This window comes from Rhinolophus sinicus, linkage group LG01, assembly GCF_036562045.2.
Source record: "Rhinolophus sinicus isolate RSC01 linkage group LG01, ASM3656204v1, whole genome shotgun sequence".
NCBI lineage: Eukaryota > Metazoa > Chordata > Mammalia > Chiroptera > Rhinolophidae > Rhinolophus > Rhinolophus sinicus.
In genome coordinates, this window is record NC_133751.1 from 202,207,076 (window position 1) to 202,228,598 (window position 21,523).

General features: G+C 53.0%; 1 protein-coding gene across 2 annotated transcripts; it reads left to right on the top strand.

Annotated features, from left to right (window-relative positions):
* Positions 1–5,655: 5,655 nt before the first annotated feature.
* On the top strand, positions 5,656–19,651 carry ITM2C (integral membrane protein 2C). 2 transcript variants are annotated; one of them, XM_019739785.2, is made up of 6 exons: positions 5,656–6,039; positions 13,975–14,115; positions 16,192–16,380; positions 17,122–17,232; positions 17,759–17,909; positions 18,414–19,651. In XM_019739785.2, exons 1-6 carry the CDS (start codon positions 5,920–5,922, stop codon positions 18,503–18,505), a joined length of 804 nt encoding a protein of 267 aa, XP_019595344.2. In that variant the 5' UTR covers positions 5,656–5,919; the 3' UTR covers positions 18,506–19,651. The 2 variants fall into 2 exon arrangements, with proteins under 2 accessions (XP_019595344.2, XP_074170905.1); XM_074314804.1 differs by lacking the exon at positions 5,656–6,039 and adding an exon at positions 11,733–11,755.
* The last annotated feature ends 1,872 nt before the right edge of the window (positions 19,652–21,523 follow it).

Here is a 21,523-nt window from a genome sequence, read left to right on the forward strand (position 1 = left end):
GGGAGGAGAATGTACTTGCAGGCCATTCACATTGTTGGCAGATTTCAGTTCTGTGTGGTGGTAGGACTGAGGTCTCAGTTTTCTTATGGTCAGCTGGGAGCCTTTCTCAGAACTTTGAGGTTCCTTGTCACATGGCCCCTCCCCCATCTTCAAACCAGTAACGCCAAGTCCAGTCTTTCTCATGCTTCAAATCTCTGAATACACCTTCTGCCACACCTCTCTCATTCCAGCCAGAGAAAGAAAGGTTTTTAAGGACTCATGTGATGAGATTGGGACCGCACAGATAATGCAGAATAATCTCCCTGTTTTAAGGTTCACAATTTTAATTACTTCTGCAAAGTTTCTTATGTAAGATAAACAAGTTCACAGGTTCCATAGATTAGGGCATGGATATCTTGGGGAGGGGGAAGGCGGCATTCTGCCTGCCTATCACAAGAAAAACTACTGAAATTAATGAGAAAAAAGCGCAAGTTATTAATCAGGGTTTCTCAACCTTGGCACTACTGACATTTTAGGCTGGATAATTCTGTCGTGGGGATTGTCTTATCTAGGATGTTGAGCAGTAGCTCTGCCTTGTACCCATTAGAGGCCAGTAGCAACTAACCGCCCCCCCAAGTTGTGACAAAAATTGTCAAATGTTCCCTTAAAGTCAAAATCACCCCCAGTTGAGAACACACACACACACACACACACACACACACACACACACAATATTGTCCCAGTTTTGAAAAAACAAAACACATTACACATATTGGAGGGAAAATAAAGTATTAACAGGGGTTGTTGTGGATTTTGTCATAATAGTTGCTTTATTTTCTTTATGCTTTTATGTGCTTTTCAAGTTTGAATAGCTATTACTTTTAAGCATTATTTTACAAAGCAATTTCTCCCCAAATAGATTTTCAAACATGAAATCTTGTATCTTTATTCTTAGAGGTTCTACTTGATAGCACTTCACTGCTCTAGTGTGCCACTGAATTTTTGCATCTCTATTCATAACTAAAATTATGTTTTTCTCTCTTATTTGTTCAGATTTTTTTGTCAGAATATATAATCTATGCCTAAAATTAATTGAAGCATCCATAGAACTAGCTGTTCCTTTAGTTTGAAAGAACTATCCAGTTAAGTGGTCTGGCTGCTCAGAGCCATTTTTTCAGACAAGTGCTTGAGAATTTTTTTCAGTAGTTTCCTTGATTATAAGGCATTGTGATTTTCTACTTCTTCTAGAGTCCATTTTGTCCATTTGTACTTTTCCATAAAATAATCTATTTCAGAATATGTGTATTTATTAGATATGATTATAAAATGTATTGCAACTTGTGATCTTTACCTTTTCGATCTTCTTTCTCATTGTATTAATATTTTTTTGTATTTATTAATTAGATTTTCCAGAGATTTGTCTCTATTGACTTTTTCAGAACTATCTCCTCAATTTACTTATCGGGTACAGCCATAATGGAAAACAACATGGAAGTTCCTCAAAAAATTAAAAATAGAACTACCTTATGACCCAGCAATTTCACTACTGGGTATATAACCAAAGGAAAGGAAATCAGTATCTTCAAAAGATATCTGCACCCCCATGTTCATTAGCCAAGACATGGAAAAACCTGTGTCCATTGATGGATGAATGAATAAAGAATATGTGGTGTGTATATGTCCAATGGGATATTATTCGGCCATAAAAAAGAATAAAATCCTGCCATTTGTGATAACATGGATGCACCTGAAGGATATCACACTAGGTAAAATAAGCCAGACAGAGAAAGACAAATACTGCATGATCTCATTTACATGTGGAATCTAAAATAGTGGAACTCATAGAACCAGAGGGTAGAATGGTTACCCCAGGTGGGGAGATGGAGGAAATGAGATGTTGATCAAAGGGTACAAACTTTCAGTTATGAGATGAATTAAGTTCTGGGAAGCTGATAGAATTCTGAGGGTGGTGGCTATACCCCTGTCTGAGACCACTGTATTTCCAACAAGCCAGTCCACAAACGTCCACGGCTTAATTATAACTGTAAATCTCAAATACCAAGTGCTTTACACTGTAATAAATCAGATATCTTTTAAGGAGAGCACTCAGCTACTCAATTTGGAGAAAGAGGGAAACACAAGTAAAAGTTCACATTTGGGGCTTTAGTTTTAAAATGAACTGTTGCAGGGGTTGATTCCAGGAGACCTTCCCACTGGGGCAAATCCCTGTTCCTTTACTTGGTTGATGGGAAAGGGGAGAAGTCATGGGAGAAGGTGTGGCCAAGCACCCCAAAAGCACCCCAAGTAAGATGAGGATTGAGAACATGCTCAGAGATTTGCACCAGGTGGAGTTGTGAGGAGAGAAGCCTGGTCCCACTAAGATGAGTGTGAGAGGAATGAGGAAATGGAGACCGAGTTTTCTAGAAGTTTGGCCAAGAAGAAAATGAGAGAAATAGGGTACCAAGTGCAGGTGACAAGGGGTCAATGGAGGTATTTTGTTTTCTTTCAAAATTAATACATGCATGTTCAGAACTGATAGGAAGGAAGGGAGAAGAGGGAAGTGATAGGTTGGGGGTGAGGGGTGACAGAAGCCTTATGTATCTGAGATGATGGGAGGGACAGAATACTCACCAAGAAGGTGGGATGGGCCTGAGAGGAGAGGAAAGACAGATACACGCCTCCTCCAACCTGAAAAGCCAACGGCAACACAGTAGACCAAGGGGCAGCTGCTGGGGGAGGTGGGGTGCATCTGCTGGCCAGCATGAGGGTGTTCTCACAGGATGGCTTCTCAATTCTCTGTGAAGAAAGAGGGGAACTCAGCTTCTGAGAAGAGGGCAGTCTGGAGAAGGCAGGAGGAGGCTGTGGGGTGTGGACAGAGTTGACGAGAACAGTAGTTCTCAAATGAGTTGGCATCCGAATCCCCGAGGGCTTGTTAAAACACAGAAGGTTCCCAGAGTTTCTGAATAAGACTGTTTGTCTTTCTGACAAGTTCCCTGGTGCTGCTGGTCGAGGTCCTCGCTTTGAGAATGAAGCCACACCTGGGCACCATTCACAGGGGCTGCTATGGGCCTGCTCAGCAGCACCGAGGGCCCAGAAGAGGAGGTAGCACGGTGGTTCCAAAGGGCATGATGGTGTCACCTTCCCCAACAGAACTTAGCAGCACCTGAGGGGGCCCTGGAACCAGGGAGGTGAGCGGGAGGAGCTCTGTCTCTTGGGTGAGACAAAAAAACAGACGGAGAAAGAGGATTACAGGGCTGGCAGTGGCTGAAATGCGTGAGGCTCCTAGCTCAAGCTCACTCTCCCCCCCCGCCCCCCGTCTGCCTCTCATGTCCCTGCCACCCATCCACATCCCGTCTATCTTTCCAGCTCCTAAATCTGACATCTTCCATGGAGACTTGGTTGCTTCCCCCACCTCAAGTTCACTCTGCTATCCTTACCTGAACCCACAATATTCAGTATGTGATGTTATCTTCATGCTGCCTCTGGGAGCCCCTTGGGTTATTGACTAGTTGTACTGCATTCCATCAGCTCCAAGTCTGTCTGTTGTAAGACACACCATTGCTTTAGGTACATTAAGAAAGAAAAATCACTGCCAATTATATCTCATGAAATGAGATAAAATATGAAAAACTATGTACCTCAGAAGTCATGGAATATGGATTCTTGAATATCTAACAGAGTAGCAGTTCTGAAAGTGTCTTCCAAAAACCCCCATAGTCCCCAAGACCCATCCAGGGTGTCCTGCAAGGTCAAAACTATTTTTGTAATAATACTAAAACATTATTTACCTTTTCAATCTTTTTCTCTCATTAGTGTACATGGAGTTTTCCAGAGGCTACACAACATATGTTGACATTCCTTTGACAGCTGATGGAATAGGTGTATTCTTGTGTTCTAAATTTTTCTGAATTTTATTTCTAACAGAGTAAATTTTGATGGATATAACCCATGTAAACAAAAGCTCTTTGGGGTCCTGAGACCAAAAAGTCTAGGAATCACTGCAGTGAGATGTGGGCCTGGCACTTGGCTGGTGCAGGGCCCAAGGTCAAAGATAAGGAGAGGTATGAGGCTGGTGTCCGCAGCGCTGAGGATGCACAGGGCAAGGGGGATTTACCCCAGGCCAGAGAGTTCAGAGAAGGCCTTCCGGAGAAGGTGGAGCTCATGTGTGCCAACCTCAGGGACCCGAGGCTTCAGCCAGGTGGTCCTGTCTTGCTCACCAGAGATCTGTCCCCTACTGGCTCTGGGACCCTGGGTTTCATCATCCTCATTTCCATCACTAACATGAGGCCAATGGTAGGTCACACTGAAGGGCTGGGATGAAAATGAGACCAGATAATACACATGAAGGAATTTGGCAGATGGAAGGATAAATGTGATCAGGTCCTCGGTTGCTGGGTTGGGTCTTGGGCCTTTCCACAGGACTTAACTAACACATGCTTGGCATGCAGGGGCACTTGGAAAACATGTTCTGAGTGGACAAATGCATGTTGGGGACATTGAGTGGGAATCTAACCGAGGGCTGGGAGCTTAGCTCTTTCAAACACCAAGATTCACCTAGAAGTTCTCGGAGTCTGTTAACAACAGTCAATAGCACCTTTCTCTCCGGTCCTCATCCAGAGCAAATTCCTCCTCACCTCCTCTAAACCATCTTCTTACATCTCCCCATTTCCCTCTCAGTTTCCCAGGCTGGTGCCCTTCACATCAGTTAGACCTTTTTCCTTCTGGACGTATCTGTCCTCAAGGCTGCTAGGATCATCCAAGATCTGAGCTAAGATGTCAGGTCTGGGACGTGGGTACCCAGGGCTCAAGGCAGTCAACCAAAACACAAGAGCGAAGAGGTCATTGGAGGACTGGACTGTCCTCAACACGCTCTCAGATTCCCCTGCCTTCCTGCGTCAGCCCAACTGTACAACCAAAGCTGGTGTTCAGCCCAAGACTGTATGTGGTTTGCTGGGCATTGTCCTCAGTCCAGCCCAGACCAGGGGATTTGATCTCGGGCTGTGGTGCCAAGTGACCTCAGCAACAGAAGTCCTTGCTCCTTCCCAATAGCCCTGATGCTTTGCAGGGACAGAGTCTTAACTGGAAACCAAGCCTAAGGACACCAGCCCTGCAGATCTTCCCACCACACTTGCCATAATCCTCCAGGAATGGTGAGAAATGGGGGACAGGACCTGTCACTCAGTAGCTGAGGCATCATTTCTCTACTTCATTTCTCTCCTCTCAGCATCCTCAGCATGCACCCCCAAAGACACTCAGGAAGCTTCGCATTGATGAAAGATGAAAGAAAAAGGATGATAGAGAATGAATGAGGTGTGGATGGATGCAGGATGCAGGCATGCTGTTAGGTGCCTGGCCTTGAAGCCTCCTCCCAGAGCCCAGGACAGGTTGGGGGAGGGAGCCAGAGGAGGGAGACATAAGCAGGTACAGTGGAGACTCCAGGTTTCCAAAGAGAAGGGTATGAAGTGGGGTAGGGGGAGGGGGAACTTGTTTAGAGGCTGCATTTTCCTAGCAAACACTTTTAACGAACTGTTGTGTTCTGGGGAGGCAGGTCTTGGAGAGGGAGCTGGGAGGGATACGACTGAGCAGAAGGCTGAGTCCATGCCTGATTGGATGGATGGATGGATGGAGGGATGGAGAAAGGGAGGGAGGGAGGGATCGAGGGAGGGAGGGAGGGAACTTCAGCCCTCCCCCGACGGAGGCAGCAAGCCCAGCAGGGGTCAATGCGCCCCCAGCGGGCAGCATGGGGGCGCAGGCGCGGCGGGCGCCAAGGCCCCCCTGTGGGAGGCGGGGGCAGGGGCGGGGAGGGCTGGAGGTGGGGTTAGAGAAAGGGACGCGAGCAGGATCCAAACTTCCGGTGCCTGCCGAGTGCGGAGCGGCGGTTGCAGAGAAAGAGGCTGCACAGGCAGAGGTTGCAGGGCGGACTCGCAGCCCGGCGCAGCCATGGTGAAGATCAGCTTCCAGCCGGCGGTGGCCGGCGTCAAGGGCGGCAAGGCAGACAAGGCTTCGGCCTCGGCCCCGGCGCCGGGCCCGGCCGCTGAAATCCTGCTGACGCCGGCTCGGGTGAGAGGTGCCGGGAGCTCAGGCGGAGAGCGGGGACCAAGACGTGCCTCGCCGGCCCCGGGGGCTGGGGGGCACTGGGGCCCCAGAGTCGTGAGCGGAGCCAGAAAGGAAGTCGGGAATGAGTCAGTTATTCCAAAGTGGGGAGGGGGCTTGGGTCCTGTCCTACAGCTGCAGCCGAATGCCTGAGTCAGAAGTGTGGGAGAGGGTCCGAGTCGCTGGTCCCCAGGTAGGGAAGCGCTCGAGGTCTCTCCCCAAAGTGGAGGGGCCCTAGGCTCCTAGCCCCAAAATAGGGGGAAGGGACTGATCCGAAGAAGTTCGAGGAATGTTGGGGGGCGGGGTTGCGTCTGTTTCCAATCAGGAGGAGGGGCCGATAGTCAAGTCTCCAGGTGGGGGGATGGGAGGAGGATTGGACGTTGTTTCCCCAAAGTAGGGCGGTGGGTCGTGATTGGTGGAGAATGGGCGGGGGAGGGGGTGTCTGTTGGTAGTGAAGGGGGCGGGACCATTGATTTCGTCCCAAACTGGGGGCTGCGGGAGACGGCGTGCTGCTACAGTGCACCTGAATTGGTGTCTCAGCAAGTGTTGAAAGATGAAATTGAAAAAAGCCAGAACGGCCGGGCTGCAGCTCCGGGGTTCCAGGTTCGGAGTTCCGAGGCTGGGTGCTCGGATCCCAACCCACCCCTTGCGTCTGGGCCTCCCTGTCACTCTTCCTTCCTCTCGGCTCGCTCGGGCTGCCCCCTCCACCCCGCGGGAAGGCTCCCTCGCTGCTCGGGTGTCCTTCAGCAGCCCCGCGCGCTCTGTGGAGGCGGGCCTCGGTGCACCCCTCCCCTCCGGCGTCCTCCCCCGCCTCCCCCTGCCCTCGGCCTGGGTAGAGAAGGCATTTTCGCGGTGGAAAACTGAGCGGCGTGGAGTCTGACCCGCGGAGGGCTCAGAGAAGACAGGACGCGTGGCGGGCAGGGAGGCGATGGGAAGGAGAGCTGGTCCAACCAGGCTAGTATTGTCCTGGCAAAGGTGTCTGCGCAGCGTCGTCCCTGATGGCCTTGGGACGCACCAAGGTCCCCCACCCCCGAGACAGGACTTCGAAAGTCTTTGTCCACTCTTCCCTGATGCTGGCTTCTGAGGCGTCTCCCTCAGTGCCAAGGCTCCTCCCCAAGTTTATGGCTCAGATCCACCTTGCTCAGGGTATGATGGGGTGGGGTGCAGGAGAATAATCCCTGTGTCCTGGAAGAGGGGTCGCTGAAGAGGAGCCCCGGTGGTGGGTGTCATAGCCTGAGGAAACACCCTGACTGAGGAATTCAATTCCAGGAGTCTGGGTGAGCTCCCTTGCCGTGGTGTGGCTGCTGCAACATCTGTGGTCACCTGGCTGGGTTGGGGGGTTTCTATGCACCCCCCACTAGAGCAGCTCCATCTTCATCTGATGCTTAGATGGGGAGAGGCACTCCATATTAGAAGATTGGTCTGCAGCTTTAAAAGTTTGCAGGGGACTCTCCAAGTCTTTCTCCCTTCTCAGCCCAGTGAGAGTGCAGGGATTGGGGTCCACGGCTGCATTCTTGCCCCTTCTCCCAGCTGCCTGGCACTGAGCTGAGGCCTGGAAAACGACCCTGCCTCTGAGAGCTATAGGATTACGGCCAGAGGAAGGACAAGCCAGACAAGGAATGGGAGGCTGTAATTCAAACTCCATCACAAGGTCCACCAAATTTTGCAAAAGTGGCATATTCTCCAGCAACAGCCGCTGATGGTGTTAGGCAGTCGGGGTGGCAGATGCCAGCATCACCTTGGCAGTAACTGGACATCCAGCCTCTGGCTCCAAAATCCAGCATCCTCTCTTCCCCCTCACGCAGCATGAAATGGAAATATCCACATCTTCCTGGTGCTGTTTGTAATGGCCTTGAGCCTATAAGCAGCCTCCTCCCCCAAATCTTGTTAGTTGGGCAGGGTCCCCTCTCTCTTAATTGGCAAGTAGGGATAATAAGGGCCCAGAAGGAGGATTAAAATTCAGGCACCTTTAGGACAGGTGTGCATATTAGTAAATTCTCATAGCTGTCTGAGGCCCTGGGGTGACGCACAGTGGGCTTCTGGATGTTGCATCTTGGCTTTGCTGATCACCTGCTGGAATTGGAGCCTTGGGAGAAGAGAATTCACTTCTGTGAGCCTTTTGTGGCCTCCCCCAGCCAATTGGCACATTTCCCACATCCACTGCCTGGGAAGTGAGCACAGCAGGTGCCAGCATGCTCAGATGTAGCCCAGGACAGAGTATCAGTCATTTATTAGGGCACTGAAGGAGAGGGCAGGTGGGACAGGCAGGTAGACTGGGAGGCCCCTGGAGCCGCCTCTCATCAGGACAGGACGTTTGGGTTTTGTCCCACGTTGGTGGGGATGCAGAGCTTAGAAGGTCTTCTCTGGCTGGGGGTGACTCTAGACCCCTTCTTGGTTACTGAGCTGGGCTCAACAATAAGATTCAAAGCCCTGGATAAACAGGTGAGTTTCTGACTGCCTTTCAGTGGTGAGCCGCCCTCTGGCTGCTATGATAAAATGTTGACCTGTGCACAGGCCCAGGGGAGGGGCTGGGGGGGGATAAGGCAGCAGCAGCACCCTCAGAGCAGGCTCCCCCTGCTTGTGAGCAAAAACTGAAACACAAGGAGGATTTTACCCGACCTGCTGCTGGAAAGCAGGGCCTCAGTAGGCCGGGAAGGGGTGGGGGTGGGGGCCCAGCTGGGCCTCCAGCTGCCCACCCTCCACATGATGTTTGCCTCTGAGATAATGAGGAGCCTGCACTGATAGGTGGCTGGCTGTAAGCCAGCTTGGAAAGTGGACTGGATGGGAAGCGGGGTCACCTCAGCGTCTCCTGACGGCATCATTCTTGCCCTTTGGAGGCCCAGCTCTGCACCTCTCAGCCTGCTCCCCTCTCCCCACAGCCTGCTTGTGCCTGGGTGCATGCACGCACCCAGCCACGTATGGGCATGTCCAGACTCAACCAGGCTCTGGGGCTGCAAGAGGAGAGAAACGTATTCAATACCATCATCTTCTCAGTGCTGTAATTTTCTCCTTGGCTTTTGCCTTTGATTAATGGCCCCTGTGTCGCTCCCTTCCCCAGCCTGCATACCTGAGAATCAGATTTCACTTTCTGTGCACTGGCCTCAGGCCCTTAGCAGGAGGGAACTGGGTCTCCGGAGTGGTTGGGGGAGGGGTCCTCTGCCAGCCAGGAGGGTGGATCTGGCCAGGCTTCGAGTCCCTGCCCCAGTGCTCCAGTACCCACGGGTCCTAAGGGCTGGGCTGAAAGGACCTTTGTGAAAAAGCAGCCCTGCTCCAGGTCCTGCCCCATAGCAGTGTGGGGAATTTGGGCTGTCCTATTCCTGGCCTTCCCAGGGCCTTCTCAGAGGGGTTTTGACATTGGCACATGCACCTCAGTGCCCTTCCTGCTTTCTCTCTATTTCTCTCTTTTCTGTTCTCTTCACAGCTCATCCTTGTATATTTCAAGGCTGTCAGCAGACTGCCAAAGAGAATTATTTTCTCAGTAACAAAAAAAATGTTTCTGGTAAAATCACACAGCCAACCTGGCTACCCCACCCCCTGCAGCCTCTCCGAGTTCTCTCTCCCCCAGGACAGCTCTTCCAGCAGCCAGCTTTCTTCTCGTGCTCCTGAGCCTTTTCTCTGGAGTCTCATCTTGACTGTCAGGAATGCAATAGAAGAGAGAATCTGCCCAGATCACCCAAGCAGAGCAGACGGCTGTGCAGGAGTGTTCTCGGACACACGACATTCCTTCTCACCCGTCCTGAACCTTGGGTGCCATCGGGCTGCACAACAGGAATGGGGTTCTACTGATGACAAATTCATGACCTCCGGTTGGCATTTACCCAGCTGATGTCTGTACATCTGAGCACAGCTCTGTGTGCTCTGCCGGGCAGAGGGCATTTGCCCAGTCCCTCCTCCCCCCACCCCCCGCCACATATATTGGTGCCCTCGTCTCTGTGGTCTGCAACCTGGAAAAGAAAGATGCTGAGGAGGGGGCATGATGCTGGGAGGTGAAGTGAGACCCCTCTCCCCACTAGCCGCCAGTCCTAGTCTAAAATGAGTGCATTTCTGGCTCCCTGGTAGCCGCCTCCGAGCAGCCTGCAACTGTATTTTTATCCAATTGCAGTTAATTTGGACATTGTCACCGAGGAAAGGTAGCTGGGGAGCTCTCTCCATGGACCATGAGAGTCTGCTGAGTTAATGCTCCAGTTGGCTGGGTTCTCCCTGACTGTTTTGGCCCTAGCTTTGCTAAATCGTTCAATGATTTAGCAATGAGCGCCATTGTGGACCTGAGTGAAGCCGGCAGGCAGAAGCCCAGGCCCCTTCAGGGTCCCTGGAGGTCTGGCTCACATGCCCCTCACAAGTGCATGGCCAGGCACTTTGTTCAGAAGGCCCAGTTGCCGTGTAAACAGTATGCAGTATTTTTCTACTTTCTAAATGGAAGGTCCCAAATGCCTGGCTGTAGGCAGGTAACTGCTCCATGTAGAGGGCTGCAGTTTTCTGGGTCTCTAGCATGACCGGTGAAGCAGCTTGGGGGCTTCCAGAAGCAGTTCCCTAGTGGTTTTTCTGGGTGAGTTAGGCAGCCAGGGACCCCAAGGGGTGTAGCCCCTGGTTCCGGCCCAGGCTGACTGTGTGCTCCCCAGAGGCCTCTGACGGGCTGCAAGTGCCAAGTGTGAGGGGCCTGCGAATAAGCCAGGGCTTTGGAAGTCAATTCTTGGTCTTGACTGTGTAGTGTTGGGCCCAGGAAGCAATGACAGCATTGGGGCAGAATTCAGGGGCCCTCCCTCTTGTGTGGGAGCCATTTGTCTGGAAGCAGGAACATCTGTGGTTTTCCTTCCTGTCTCGTGGCAGCCTCTGGTCCTACTTTCCCTTTCAGCCACTGCTCAGCCATGATGCTTGTGGGGGTTTGGCCCCCTCACAGGCCAGAGGAGTGTGGGGAAGGGAGGGGAGCAGGGTGTGAGCCCCCATTGTGCCTCGAGGGTGTCAATAGGGGGGGGATAGGGAGCCATTTGACCACCCCACATCTAGGAGAGGGGGGGCATCCCCAACCTTCACAGTGATCCCCACAGAGACATATCAGGACACAGGGCAGTGTCTGGGGTCCTGGCTGGAAGCAGTGTCCTTCTCAGCCATATTAGCCACCCCTCACATGCAGCTGGAGCCACTCAAGCCCCACCTCCTCCCTCCCCTGTCCTCTCTGACCTCCTCTCCCCACCTGCCTTGGCCAGCGGCCATGCCTGGCCCCTCCCCCAGGCATTTAGAAACACCTGACCCAGCCAGAAGCTGAAAGGCAGCTGCAACGGGTAGGCCTCACCTTGACCAGGTACTTCATTTGTGGAGCAGGCCCCTGGGCTCTCGCTTGTCACCATTGACCTTGTTTTTAAGCAGTTCTCACAAGCTTGCTTCTCTGGTTTTTCCCAAACGCAGGAGCAAAAGCCTGACCCCCGTGCAGCCTCAACAGCTGTCCACAGTGGAGACCCTAAAAAGGAACGGTTGGGCTGATAAAAATCTGCTAGTTTTATCTCGTGCTTTACCCTTTACTAAGGCCTTTGGGGTTCTTTGTCTCCTTTAATCCCAACAAAACCCAATCAGGACAAGACCCTGCAAGTAGGCGTCTGTTCACATTTCACAAGAGAATCTGAGGATGGAGGGGCAGGTTGCTGTGCGCCCCACTCGTGGACCGAGCCCCTCGTGGCCCTTCTCAACAGTGAGTCCCAGCACCCACTCGTCCCACTAAATAAATACAAACGTCGTTCCAGAAGGGCAGAAGTCACAGCTGGTGTGGTCGGCCTGACCTGCCTTCTGGGCCAACCACCGTTCCTTAGGACCCACTCACGACGGCTGGAGCCCCTGGAGTGGCTTGTTCCTTACGAGACACTGGCAGAGCTTGGCTCTCTGGTTTCCTGGTCCTGTGCTGCTCCTGGGAACCTATTGAAACCATTTGAGCTCCTCACCCCCTCCAGCTGGCAGCTGTCCCTGGGGGCCCTGTGGACAGTGGCCACATGTGCTAGTGACCTTGGTTAGTGCCCCTAGGGAATCCCAGGGTGCTGAGAAGGTGCCAGCCGGGTGGATTGTCTCACAAACTTGCTTCTCTGGTCTTGCTCATAGGACGCCCCACTCCCCCCACACACACACACACACAGTCAGAGTGGTGGGAGGCCTCAGGCCTACAGATGCGCCCAGCCAATGAGGGGCAATGGGTTTGACCTCCTGTTCCTGCCAGACGAGCTCCTGGAGGGTAGACTGGAGTGGTAGGGAGCAGGGAGGGTGGGGCATCTCCATCCTGTATCTCTATCGCGTGGATGCTGAGGCTAGGGACCAGCTGGCCTGGTGATGGATGTGCCCAGAGAGGGGGCAGCCCTTCGGGTGTTTCTACCCTCCCCAAGCAGGGTGGCATCAGCCCCTCTGATTCCTTCTGCTCCCTGAGGCCCGGAATCCACAGCCCCATATGCCTAAGTCAGGGGGCTACAGGGACATATTGGGGCTACAGGGGTGTGCCCCACCCCTACCAGGCTGGACCTCCTGTGCTGTGCTGGCAGATAAGTGCCTGTTTTGGGTAACTTGGACCTGAACTGTGTCCCCACCCTCCTGCCACCCACTCCAGGATGAAAGGAGAAAGGAAACGTGGCACAAAGAGGGTTAAGCAGGCAGTTAGTGGCAGAGGCGGAGCGAGAAGCTGTAGGCTCTGGGACTGGAGCTTCCTCTCCCCCCCCCCACCCCCCAACACTGCCTCTGCTCCTTGGGGGCCCTTGGGACTGACCTCTAACCTCACCCTGGCCGTATCTGGAAACCATGGAGGTGGGATTGAATGGTAGACAGCGGAGGCAGAGACGGACCGGGCACCTTTGCAACATCTCACAGGGTGAATGAAGGCCTGGGTTAGGGCAGGATGGTAGGGAGGACGGGCATAAAGATGGGATGACCAAGGTCACACAGCTGGTTTAGAGGCGGAGTCACTAGACTCTCAGTCCAGTGCTCTGGGTAAAGCAGTGTGACTCAGTTTTACACACACTTTTTCGTCCACCCGCCCAGACACGTGTGGCCTGGAGTTGGGTCAGGTTGGCTTGCTTCTTGGCAGCCCTGCAGCTGCTATCCTGAGCCCAGGTCTGGCTCCAGAGCAGGTTTTCTCCAGGACCCTCCTGCCCTGGCGTCCCTGATGTAGCTGCTGCCATCAAAGCCACGTTTCCCTCCCGACAGAAGCACCCTGTAGGCTACACTCTGACAGCCTACCTTGCACTGCCAGCCAGTGCCTGTAAGGCCATCGCTGCCCCCGGCAGGCTGAGCTCTACACGGCGTGGATCGCAGGCCCAGTGCTATTGGCCAGAGGGACACAAGCACCCGTGCCCAGACCCCATGGGTCTCCCAGAGCCCCTGTCCCCATCAGCCAGTGACTGCTTGCTACCACGTACCCTCCCCTCACAGCCCCCCATTCCAGTCTGCCTTGTGGAGTCCGGCCTTCAGGTGGATCTTGTTGCTCCAAAAACCTTCCTGGGCTCCCCATTGCTCAGAGCAGTGGCGCCCAGCCTGCCCAGTACACCCCAATTCCTACAGGTGACGAAGGCCGTGTCTCTGCTTCCCCCCAGTCTATGTTTGAAAGGGTATACCATGTTCACAGTCTAATGAAGGGGACTCATGGCATGGGGAGTTCCAAAAGCCCCTGCCTGACCCAGTGGGTCATGTCATGTGGCTTCTCAGTGGGTCTCGGCGTATGTGGGAGGGAGAGCTGGGGAGAGCCGGAGAGGCTTCCTTCAGATGATGCTCTGTGCATCCTGAGCACCACCCTTCCCTCCCCGTACCCCAAGGCTCCCTCCCTGCCAGCACGAGGAGATCTCACTTCAGGAAAGCAAGAGGATTCCCAGGGTGCGGGACCCGGCACCCTGGGAATCCTGGCTGCCAGCCTGGCTGACCCTGCACTATTGTCCACAGGAGGAGCGGCCCCCCTACCACCGCTACAAGAAGGGGGGCTCTGTGGGTGGCGTGTGCTACCTGTCGATGGGCATGGTCGTGCTGCTCATGGGCCTCGTGTTTGCCTCCGTCTACATCTACAGATACTTCTTCCTTGCTCAGGTGAGACTGGGCCTCAGAGGGAGAGCATTTAGAGAGGAACAGAGGGAAGTGTGTGAGTTTGCAGTGGGTGTGAGAGCTGGCAGCAGAGGAAGTGAGCAGTTGAGAGCCAGGTGCTTGGGGTTTGTGAGGAGAGGTGTAGCAGGAAGCCTTGGACAGGCCCCTCAGGTGGGAGGCGTGCCCAGGCTAGCGCAGAAAACCTGCCTCCTCCCTGGGGCCTCCCTGCGCTCAGGCCGGCCCACACTCAGCTGTTCATCCTAACACTGCAGAACCTAACACTGGTCCAGGAGACAGGATTGCGGCCCCATCTTCTAATGTGCACAGACCCTGGAAGAGTGTCCATTTCTTCAGTCACACCTGAGGGCAACAGGGAACTTTCCCAGGAATATAGCCAGCGATGGGGGAGCCAGGATTGGAATCTGGGTTTGTGTGGCCCAAGGGCCCTTCCCACGGTGTCACCCTGGGACGTTATCACCAGAAACTTAAATCTGGCGGAAATTGGAACTCTGCGGTCCCATCAGCCGTCATCCTTTGCCCATGGGTCATGCTTTAAGAATTCCATTTCACGCTTGGACATTTGGGTTAGAAAGCGAGAAACGTGGAAGGTGGGTTTATAAGACAGACTCAGCACTACCTCCTGTAAAGGTGGCCCTGGCTGTGGTCACACCCCCAGGTATCTGCTCTGGGCAGGAAGTACGGCTGGGAGAGCTGGTCATGGTCACAGTGACCTTGTGGACAGCTCAGACCTGGGGAGGGAGACAGTTCTGGGGGCTAAAGTAGTTAAATGGAAGGTAGCTCAAAAGAATAACCATAAGTTCAACCAACAGGGACTCTCAGAGTGACAAAAAGGCTGGGAATTGCCAGTCATTTATAACCCAAGTGACCTCCTGCCACCCTCAAGCATTGGGCTTTAACTTTGTTGTCACCCCGTTTTTCCACAATGGGAATTACCAAAGAGTTTGTATTCCATGGGACTTGCCCCTGGGAACCTGCTGCCTTCCCCTTTTGTCCATCTCCTCCTCCCCCCTCTCTCCCCTCCATGGTCTGCTCCCCGCTTATGCCGGTTCTCACTTCCCTGGGCAGGGCCCTTTCCTGTTGTAGCAACAGCCCTCCCAGGACCTACTCTGGCTCCTGGTCCGCTCTACTCCCAGCCCCACTCGTCACCATCCTGGGGTTCCTCACCCACCCCAATTCCCAGGGAATGGGGGCACTTCAGAGCAGCCTCTGGGTCTGTGCCTTAGGACAGTATGATTCCTGTGTGATGACTCACCCTGGGAGAGCTCACACTGAGACAGAAAGGGGAGTTCTGCCCTTTACAGGCCAGCAGCCTGGGTGCGGATGGGGGAGCCCCTGGAGCAGTACAAGTCCCGCGGTCAGTGGTCAGTCACTTGTCCGCAGCCCTGTCACACTGCCTCCCTCCCGTTATTGATGGAGTGATTAGGCTGGCTGCTCAGATGGGGGACACAGCATTTGTCAAGGTTTCTCATGAGGCACAGGGTCCAAGGAAGGTGGTGGGTGGAGGGTTGTGTTTGGACGTGAGGCTGGAATCACAAGGGGCTGCCTCTCTGCTCCTCCCCCTTCCTCCTGTGCCTCCAAGGTCTGCAGGGCCCCACAGCAGGGGGCAGGAAAGACAGGATAAGCGCTCTCTGGTGGCATTGGACCACCCCCCCGCACGGCCTGTGCAGTCCAAGCTCCCTGTTTTCCCCTGAGGACCCTCCTGCCACCCCAGGCTCTTTCTCAGGTGTCTGTCCTTCTGTGGAGGGCACGGGGTGACTGGGTCCTCCCCCTGCTGTTCCACCCCATTTCACAAGTACAGACTCATGGACTTGGAGGCTGGGGATCACCTCATTTTACAGATGGGGAAACTGAGGCCGGGAGAGGTCATCCACCTAAGAACTGGCTCACGCTCCCTGACTCCCCACATCTCTCAGTTTCTCCATCTGGGAAATGGGTCTCAGAGCCCTACCCTTCCCGCTTCCCAAGGCCTTAGGAGGGTGACGTGGTTGGGTAGGTGGCAGTGGCTGTACTGAAGACACTGCATGACCAGCCTGTCTGTCTGTCTCTCCTCCCCTTGCTCAGCTGGCCCGAGACAACTTTTTCCACTGTGGAGTCTTCTACGAGGACTCCCTGTCCTCCCAGGTCCGCACTCGGATGGAGCTGGAGGAGGATGTGAAGATTTACCTCGAAGATAACTATGAGCGCATCAACGTGCCTGTCCCCCAGTTTGGTGGTGGGGACCCTGCAGACATCATCCATGACTTCCAGCGGGTGAGGCCAGCCAGGGGCTGGGGCGGGGGCCGTGAGAGGCTGTCCCAGGGGACCTGGAGCCCCCCTTCCACCAAGAGTCATGGGAAAGAACAGGCATGGACGCAGAGTGCTGCTGTCCCTGGTGCATCTTTTGAGCATATACCCAGTGATGTCACCTGTGTGTAGGAGATGTCTACAGTTCAGCTTTATCAAGGTTTTAAAGACACAGCTTTTATTATATAGGTGACGCAGTTACCCCCAAGGGGGAGCTAGCCATGGTTGCTGTTGTGCTCGCCACCTGGCAACTGCTGGCGCTGGCTGTCATGGGTGAGGCCAGTGTCCTTTTATTGAGGTCATTTCTGTGTTGACATTTTATCAAGGTGTGGCACACAGAGCGCCTGGGATGGAGGTTTTCTTGTTGAGGGTTCAAGCTGTCCCCAAGGACTGACCTCATGGGTTTGATGCAATGCACAGTTGGGACATTACTATGTTCCCCAGACCTCAACTCTGTAACCCCATTGAGAAGAACCCTGTTAACAACTGAGGCATTTAACAGTTGGTGTCTTTCAGCTGGTAAGTGGAACCTCCTACAGACACAGGCGAGGAAAGGAGCAGAACGAGGGAGGCCCGCCCAGGTGTTCCGGAATTGGGGGTGTATCGCCGTGGCGGGTGGGGTTGCTGCCTTTGCTGGCGGAAGGCCTCTCAGCCCCGCCGGGGCCAGCCCCTCACGCAGAGAGACTGACGCGGCCCCCTCCTCCTCAGGGTCTGACAGCCTACCACGACATCTCCCTGGACAAGTGCTATGTCATCGAGCTCAACACCACCATCGTGCTGCCCCCTCGAAATTTCTGGGAGCTCCTCATGAACGTGAAGGTGAGCGGCGGTGGTGGCGTCTTGTCCCTCCTTGGCTGCCTTCTCCCATGGAGGCCAGGCCTGGGGCAAGGGAGGTTCCTTTGGTGGCAGGTGAGGGTTCCGGGGCCATTGAGGTCCCCAGCATCCCAACTGGTCCCCCTCCTCCATCTCTCCTCCCACATCCGGGAGTCAGCTCCTCTCCTTCTCCTCCTCCCCTAATGCTTCCGCCTCCCTAGAGGAGCCTCCGGCCAGCTCCCTTAAGCTTCCCGGCCATGCCCCAGTGGGCAGTACCGGGAGGGGCAGGGCCGTGCCCTTGGGGTGGGAGAACAGACTCCCACACATGCCGGGTGCAGTGCAGGCACCACAGAAGGGCTGAGCTGTGGGGTCTCTGGATGAGGGAGGGGAATGTGTGCATTTCAACATTGTGGGGGCACAGCTCCAGTGAGCAGAAGGATGGTGACAAGGGGCGGGGGTGGGCAGTAGGCGAGTGGAGACCTCAGGAGAGGAGCCCTGGGTAGTGACCCAGCTCTGGCCGCTCCCTTTGCAGAGGGGGACCTACCTCCCACAGACGTACATCATCCAGGAGGAGATGGTGGTCACAGAGCATGTCAGCGACAAGGAGGCCCTGGGCTCCTTCATCTACCACCTGTGCAACGGGAAGGACACCTACCGGCTGAGACGCAGGGCGACTCGGAGGCGTGAGTGGCCCACTCCACCCACCTTGCCGCTGCCCTGCGCTCCAAACCGCAGCCGTCCTCGGGCAGTGCTTGGCCCTAGAGCTGATGCCCAGTGGTCAGAGCCCTCAGATAGCAGCAGCAATAATAACAGCTAATGTTAATTGAATACTTATTATGTGCCTGGCATTACTTTATGCTCTTTATGTCCTTAAGGAATATAAGTTGTCATCATTATTATTATTATTGCTGCCCCTTTTAAAAATGAGAAAACGGAGGCCCAGAGAACTTAATTAACACCTCTAAAGTCACACAGCAGGAAGGTGACAGAGCCAGGCAGTCTGACTCCAGCGCCTGAGTTCTCACCATTTCACTGCACTGCCTCTGGGAGAATCTGGGTGTGGTCTCCTTGGCTGCCTCCTCCCCCCAGTCAGAGGCCACTGAGCCTCTGAGGCTGGTGGCCTTTGTGGCCCAACCAGTTTTGGGCCAGGACACAGGCCTTACTGGGATTTCTCTGTTCCCTCCCAGGAATCAACAAGCGTGGGGCCAAGAAGTGCAATGCCATCCGCCACTTCGAGAACACCTTCGTGGTAGAGACGCTGATCTGCGGGGTGGTGTGAAGGCCTCCCTCCGGCCAACACCCCCCCCCCCCCGCCCTCTTCCTCTTTTTCCTTCCAGCTACTCTGTGGCCCCCCTCCCCCCCTCACTTAGCTTGTACTTTGGACACCTTTCTATAGATGTGATGTGTCTCCCTGTTCCTCTCTAGCCCTGCCCACTGTCCTGTACCAGAGCTGTGACCTCTCTAGGCCCCTGCCTCCACTGAACCCCCCGGGTCTGGAGGACAGAGCAGGCACCCCAAGATGGTTTCTGTGACCACCATCTTGAAGTCAGGTCCTCTGGGACCTGGCCCACAGCTGCACTGGCAGCCCAGGGGAAGTACTGGATGGAGGGGCCGGGTATGTGAGGGTGCTGGGTGACGGGAGGGGCGAGGGGAGGGGTGTGAGGGGTTCAGAAATGCCTGCACATTTGGGAGAGTCCCAAAGGCTTTTTTCTTGAAAGGCACACTTCCTCCGGTGTCCCAGCTCCTGGGTCTGCGCTGAGGATGGGGTAATGTGCCCAGGAATGCACCGACCCAGGGCCCAAGGGAAGGCGGTTGTCCTGGGGGTGTCCCAGGACTCTTGTCAGTGCCTTCAGCCCACCAGAGGGAACCCGGAGTTTGGGGGGTGGTGGGGATGAGTTTGTCAAGCACAATCGTTTGAGTGGAACCAAAGAAGGGAGGAGCCAGGGCCCCTAGCGCTGGCCCCCCAGAAGCACACGCGTGTCCCTGCAGCCACAGCCACAGATGAACTGGGTAGAGGAGGGTCTCTTCTTACCCTGTCGGGCTGAGTACAGCACAGAACCGACTGGCTGAGCAGGTGGGGCTCCTTGCTTTCTCCAAGCTTGGAGCTGTTTTAGAAGATGACTTGGGGGGCGGGGGGGGAGAGCCACCTGGTACTTGCACACCCTGCCTCCTCTTTGTTCTGAAATTCCATCCCCCTGTGCTTTGGGGGAATGCACCGTTTCTCCTTTTCCTTCTCACTTTTGCATGTTTTTACTGACCATTTGATGTGCTAACCGTTCTGAGCCCTGAGCCTTGAAGAGGAGGGCTTCGACACCTCCAGTCAGACCTAGGTGCTCCCTGGAGATGAAACTCTGAAACGCTTTGTATATTTTCTCAATTAGATCTTTTCAGAAGTGTCTGTAGAATAATAAAAATCTTTGACTTCTGACTGACTTGAAAGTGGCAGGTTGGGGTGGGCACAGGGCAGGCCTGCATCCTGTAGGCTGTGCTGTGAGTCCGGGGGGGGGGGGGGGGCATGGGGGACCTGACCCCTGCAGAGGTGGGCCTGTTCCCTGGTTGCCCTGGTTCAGCCTTGTACAGAAGATATCCCCTCATGAGCCAGAAGACTCACATTTTACAGGTGAGGGAGGAGGAAAGTGCTCCCTGAGCTTACACAACTTGCCCAAGGTTATGCTGCTTTTAAGTGCCTATAAACCATCCCAGTTATCACACGGAAGATGACATCATTATTGCTTGTCCTTAAGTACAAGGACGGTGTCGTGTTCGCCACAATTTCTGGGCAATAAGTAACCATCTCGGTGGACCTAAGCTGAGGTTTGGCAAGAGTCAGGGCCAAATTCTGCAGAGAAGGAAGCGGTGGAAAAGCTGCCCAGAGCCTTGGCTGAGTGGGCCCTAAAGGGGCACCTGGGTTCTGGCCTGCATCTTTGGTGTGGTTCACAGGCCCTAATCCTGTGAGGGACATACAAGTCTCGGATTAGGGCAGACACACCTTGTTCTCAATCTGGCAAACATGTCAATCTAAATGCAATGCAATTATGAAATGACAACGATTTGTTTTTTAACTTGACACATTTAGTTCTTTTGGGAAAGTAGACATGGGGAATAGCCTCCAGCTACTAAGCATTATAAGCTTTCATAATTAAAGAGTTCTATGTAGCAAAGGAAATGGTCAATAGGAAAGTAAGGGGGGGCTGTGTGGATTCTTTTTAATGGAACAACTGTCTAGCCATTTTGACAAAAAGTTAACCTGAATCCTACTTGTAACAAAATTAATTCTGGATGGATCAAAGGTTTTAAGTATGAAACGAAGCCATAAAAGTACTTGAGATGATTTAAAAGATAATCTTGGAGGAGGGAAGACCTTTCCAAGCATGATACCCACCGATAATATACTGAAAAATTAAGATTTATAAGCAGCAAACGGGGAGATGTGTTTGAAACGACATAAAAAGGGCTATTTTCCTCCATATACAAAGTTCTTAGAAATCATGAAAAATGGACAACCCAATAGATAAGCAAACAATATGAACAAGTAATTCACAGAGAAATACAAATGGGTCACTACCCAACATGAAAAGATGTTTATTACCGTTACATAAAAGATGTAATCAAAACTGGGGAGATACATTTTTGCACATCAAGTTAATGGTTTTTCTTCACATATTTTATATTGTGAAACATCTAAGATACACAAAATACTCTATGTAAATCGCTATTAAGTTACGAAGTGTAATGACCAATGTGCCATCTTAGGATGTGGTCTTTTTGATGAACAGAAATTATTGGGTTTAATGTAGTCAAATTTATCCATCTTTTTCTTTATGGTTAGGGCTTTTTGCCTTTTTTTTTTTTTTTTTTTTTGGCCTTTTTGTGTCTTGTTTCAGAAATTCTTATCCCAAGATTGAACAGACATTATCCTATATTGTCTTAATGTTTTTAAAGTTTTGTATGTTATATTTAAAAATTCCCTGGAATTTATTCCCTGATATGGTGTGAGGTAGGGATAACCATGTGTTCTTGTTTTGGTTTACTTTTTCCTTTCCCCAGAGCTGCAGTGTGGTCTGTTTCCATATGTGCAGAATGGAATGTGATCAAGTTTCCATATGTGTAAGGTCTATTTCTGGGCTTTTTATTCTTTCCTAATTGGTCTATCCTTTGAGCCATAACCACACTTAAAATAAGTCTTGCTATCTGGTAGTGCAAGTTTCCTACCTTGATTTTCTTCAGCAGTGCCATGCCTATTTTTGGCCCTTTGTTTTCATATGCATATACATCTTAGAAACAATTTATCAAGTTT

Coding starts and splice junctions, on each gene's coding strand:
- ITM2C (XM_019739785.2), top strand. CDS start 5,920: ATGGTGAAGATCAGCTTCCAGCCGGCGGTGGCCGGCGTCAAGGGCGGC. Junction 6,040..13,974: donor TCCTGCTGACGCCGGCTCGG/GTGAGAGGTGCC, acceptor TATTGTCCACAG/GAGGAGCGGCCCCCCTACCA. Junction 14,116..16,191: donor GATACTTCTTCCTTGCTCAG/GTGAGACTGGGC, acceptor CCCCTTGCTCAG/CTGGCCCGAGACAACTTTTT.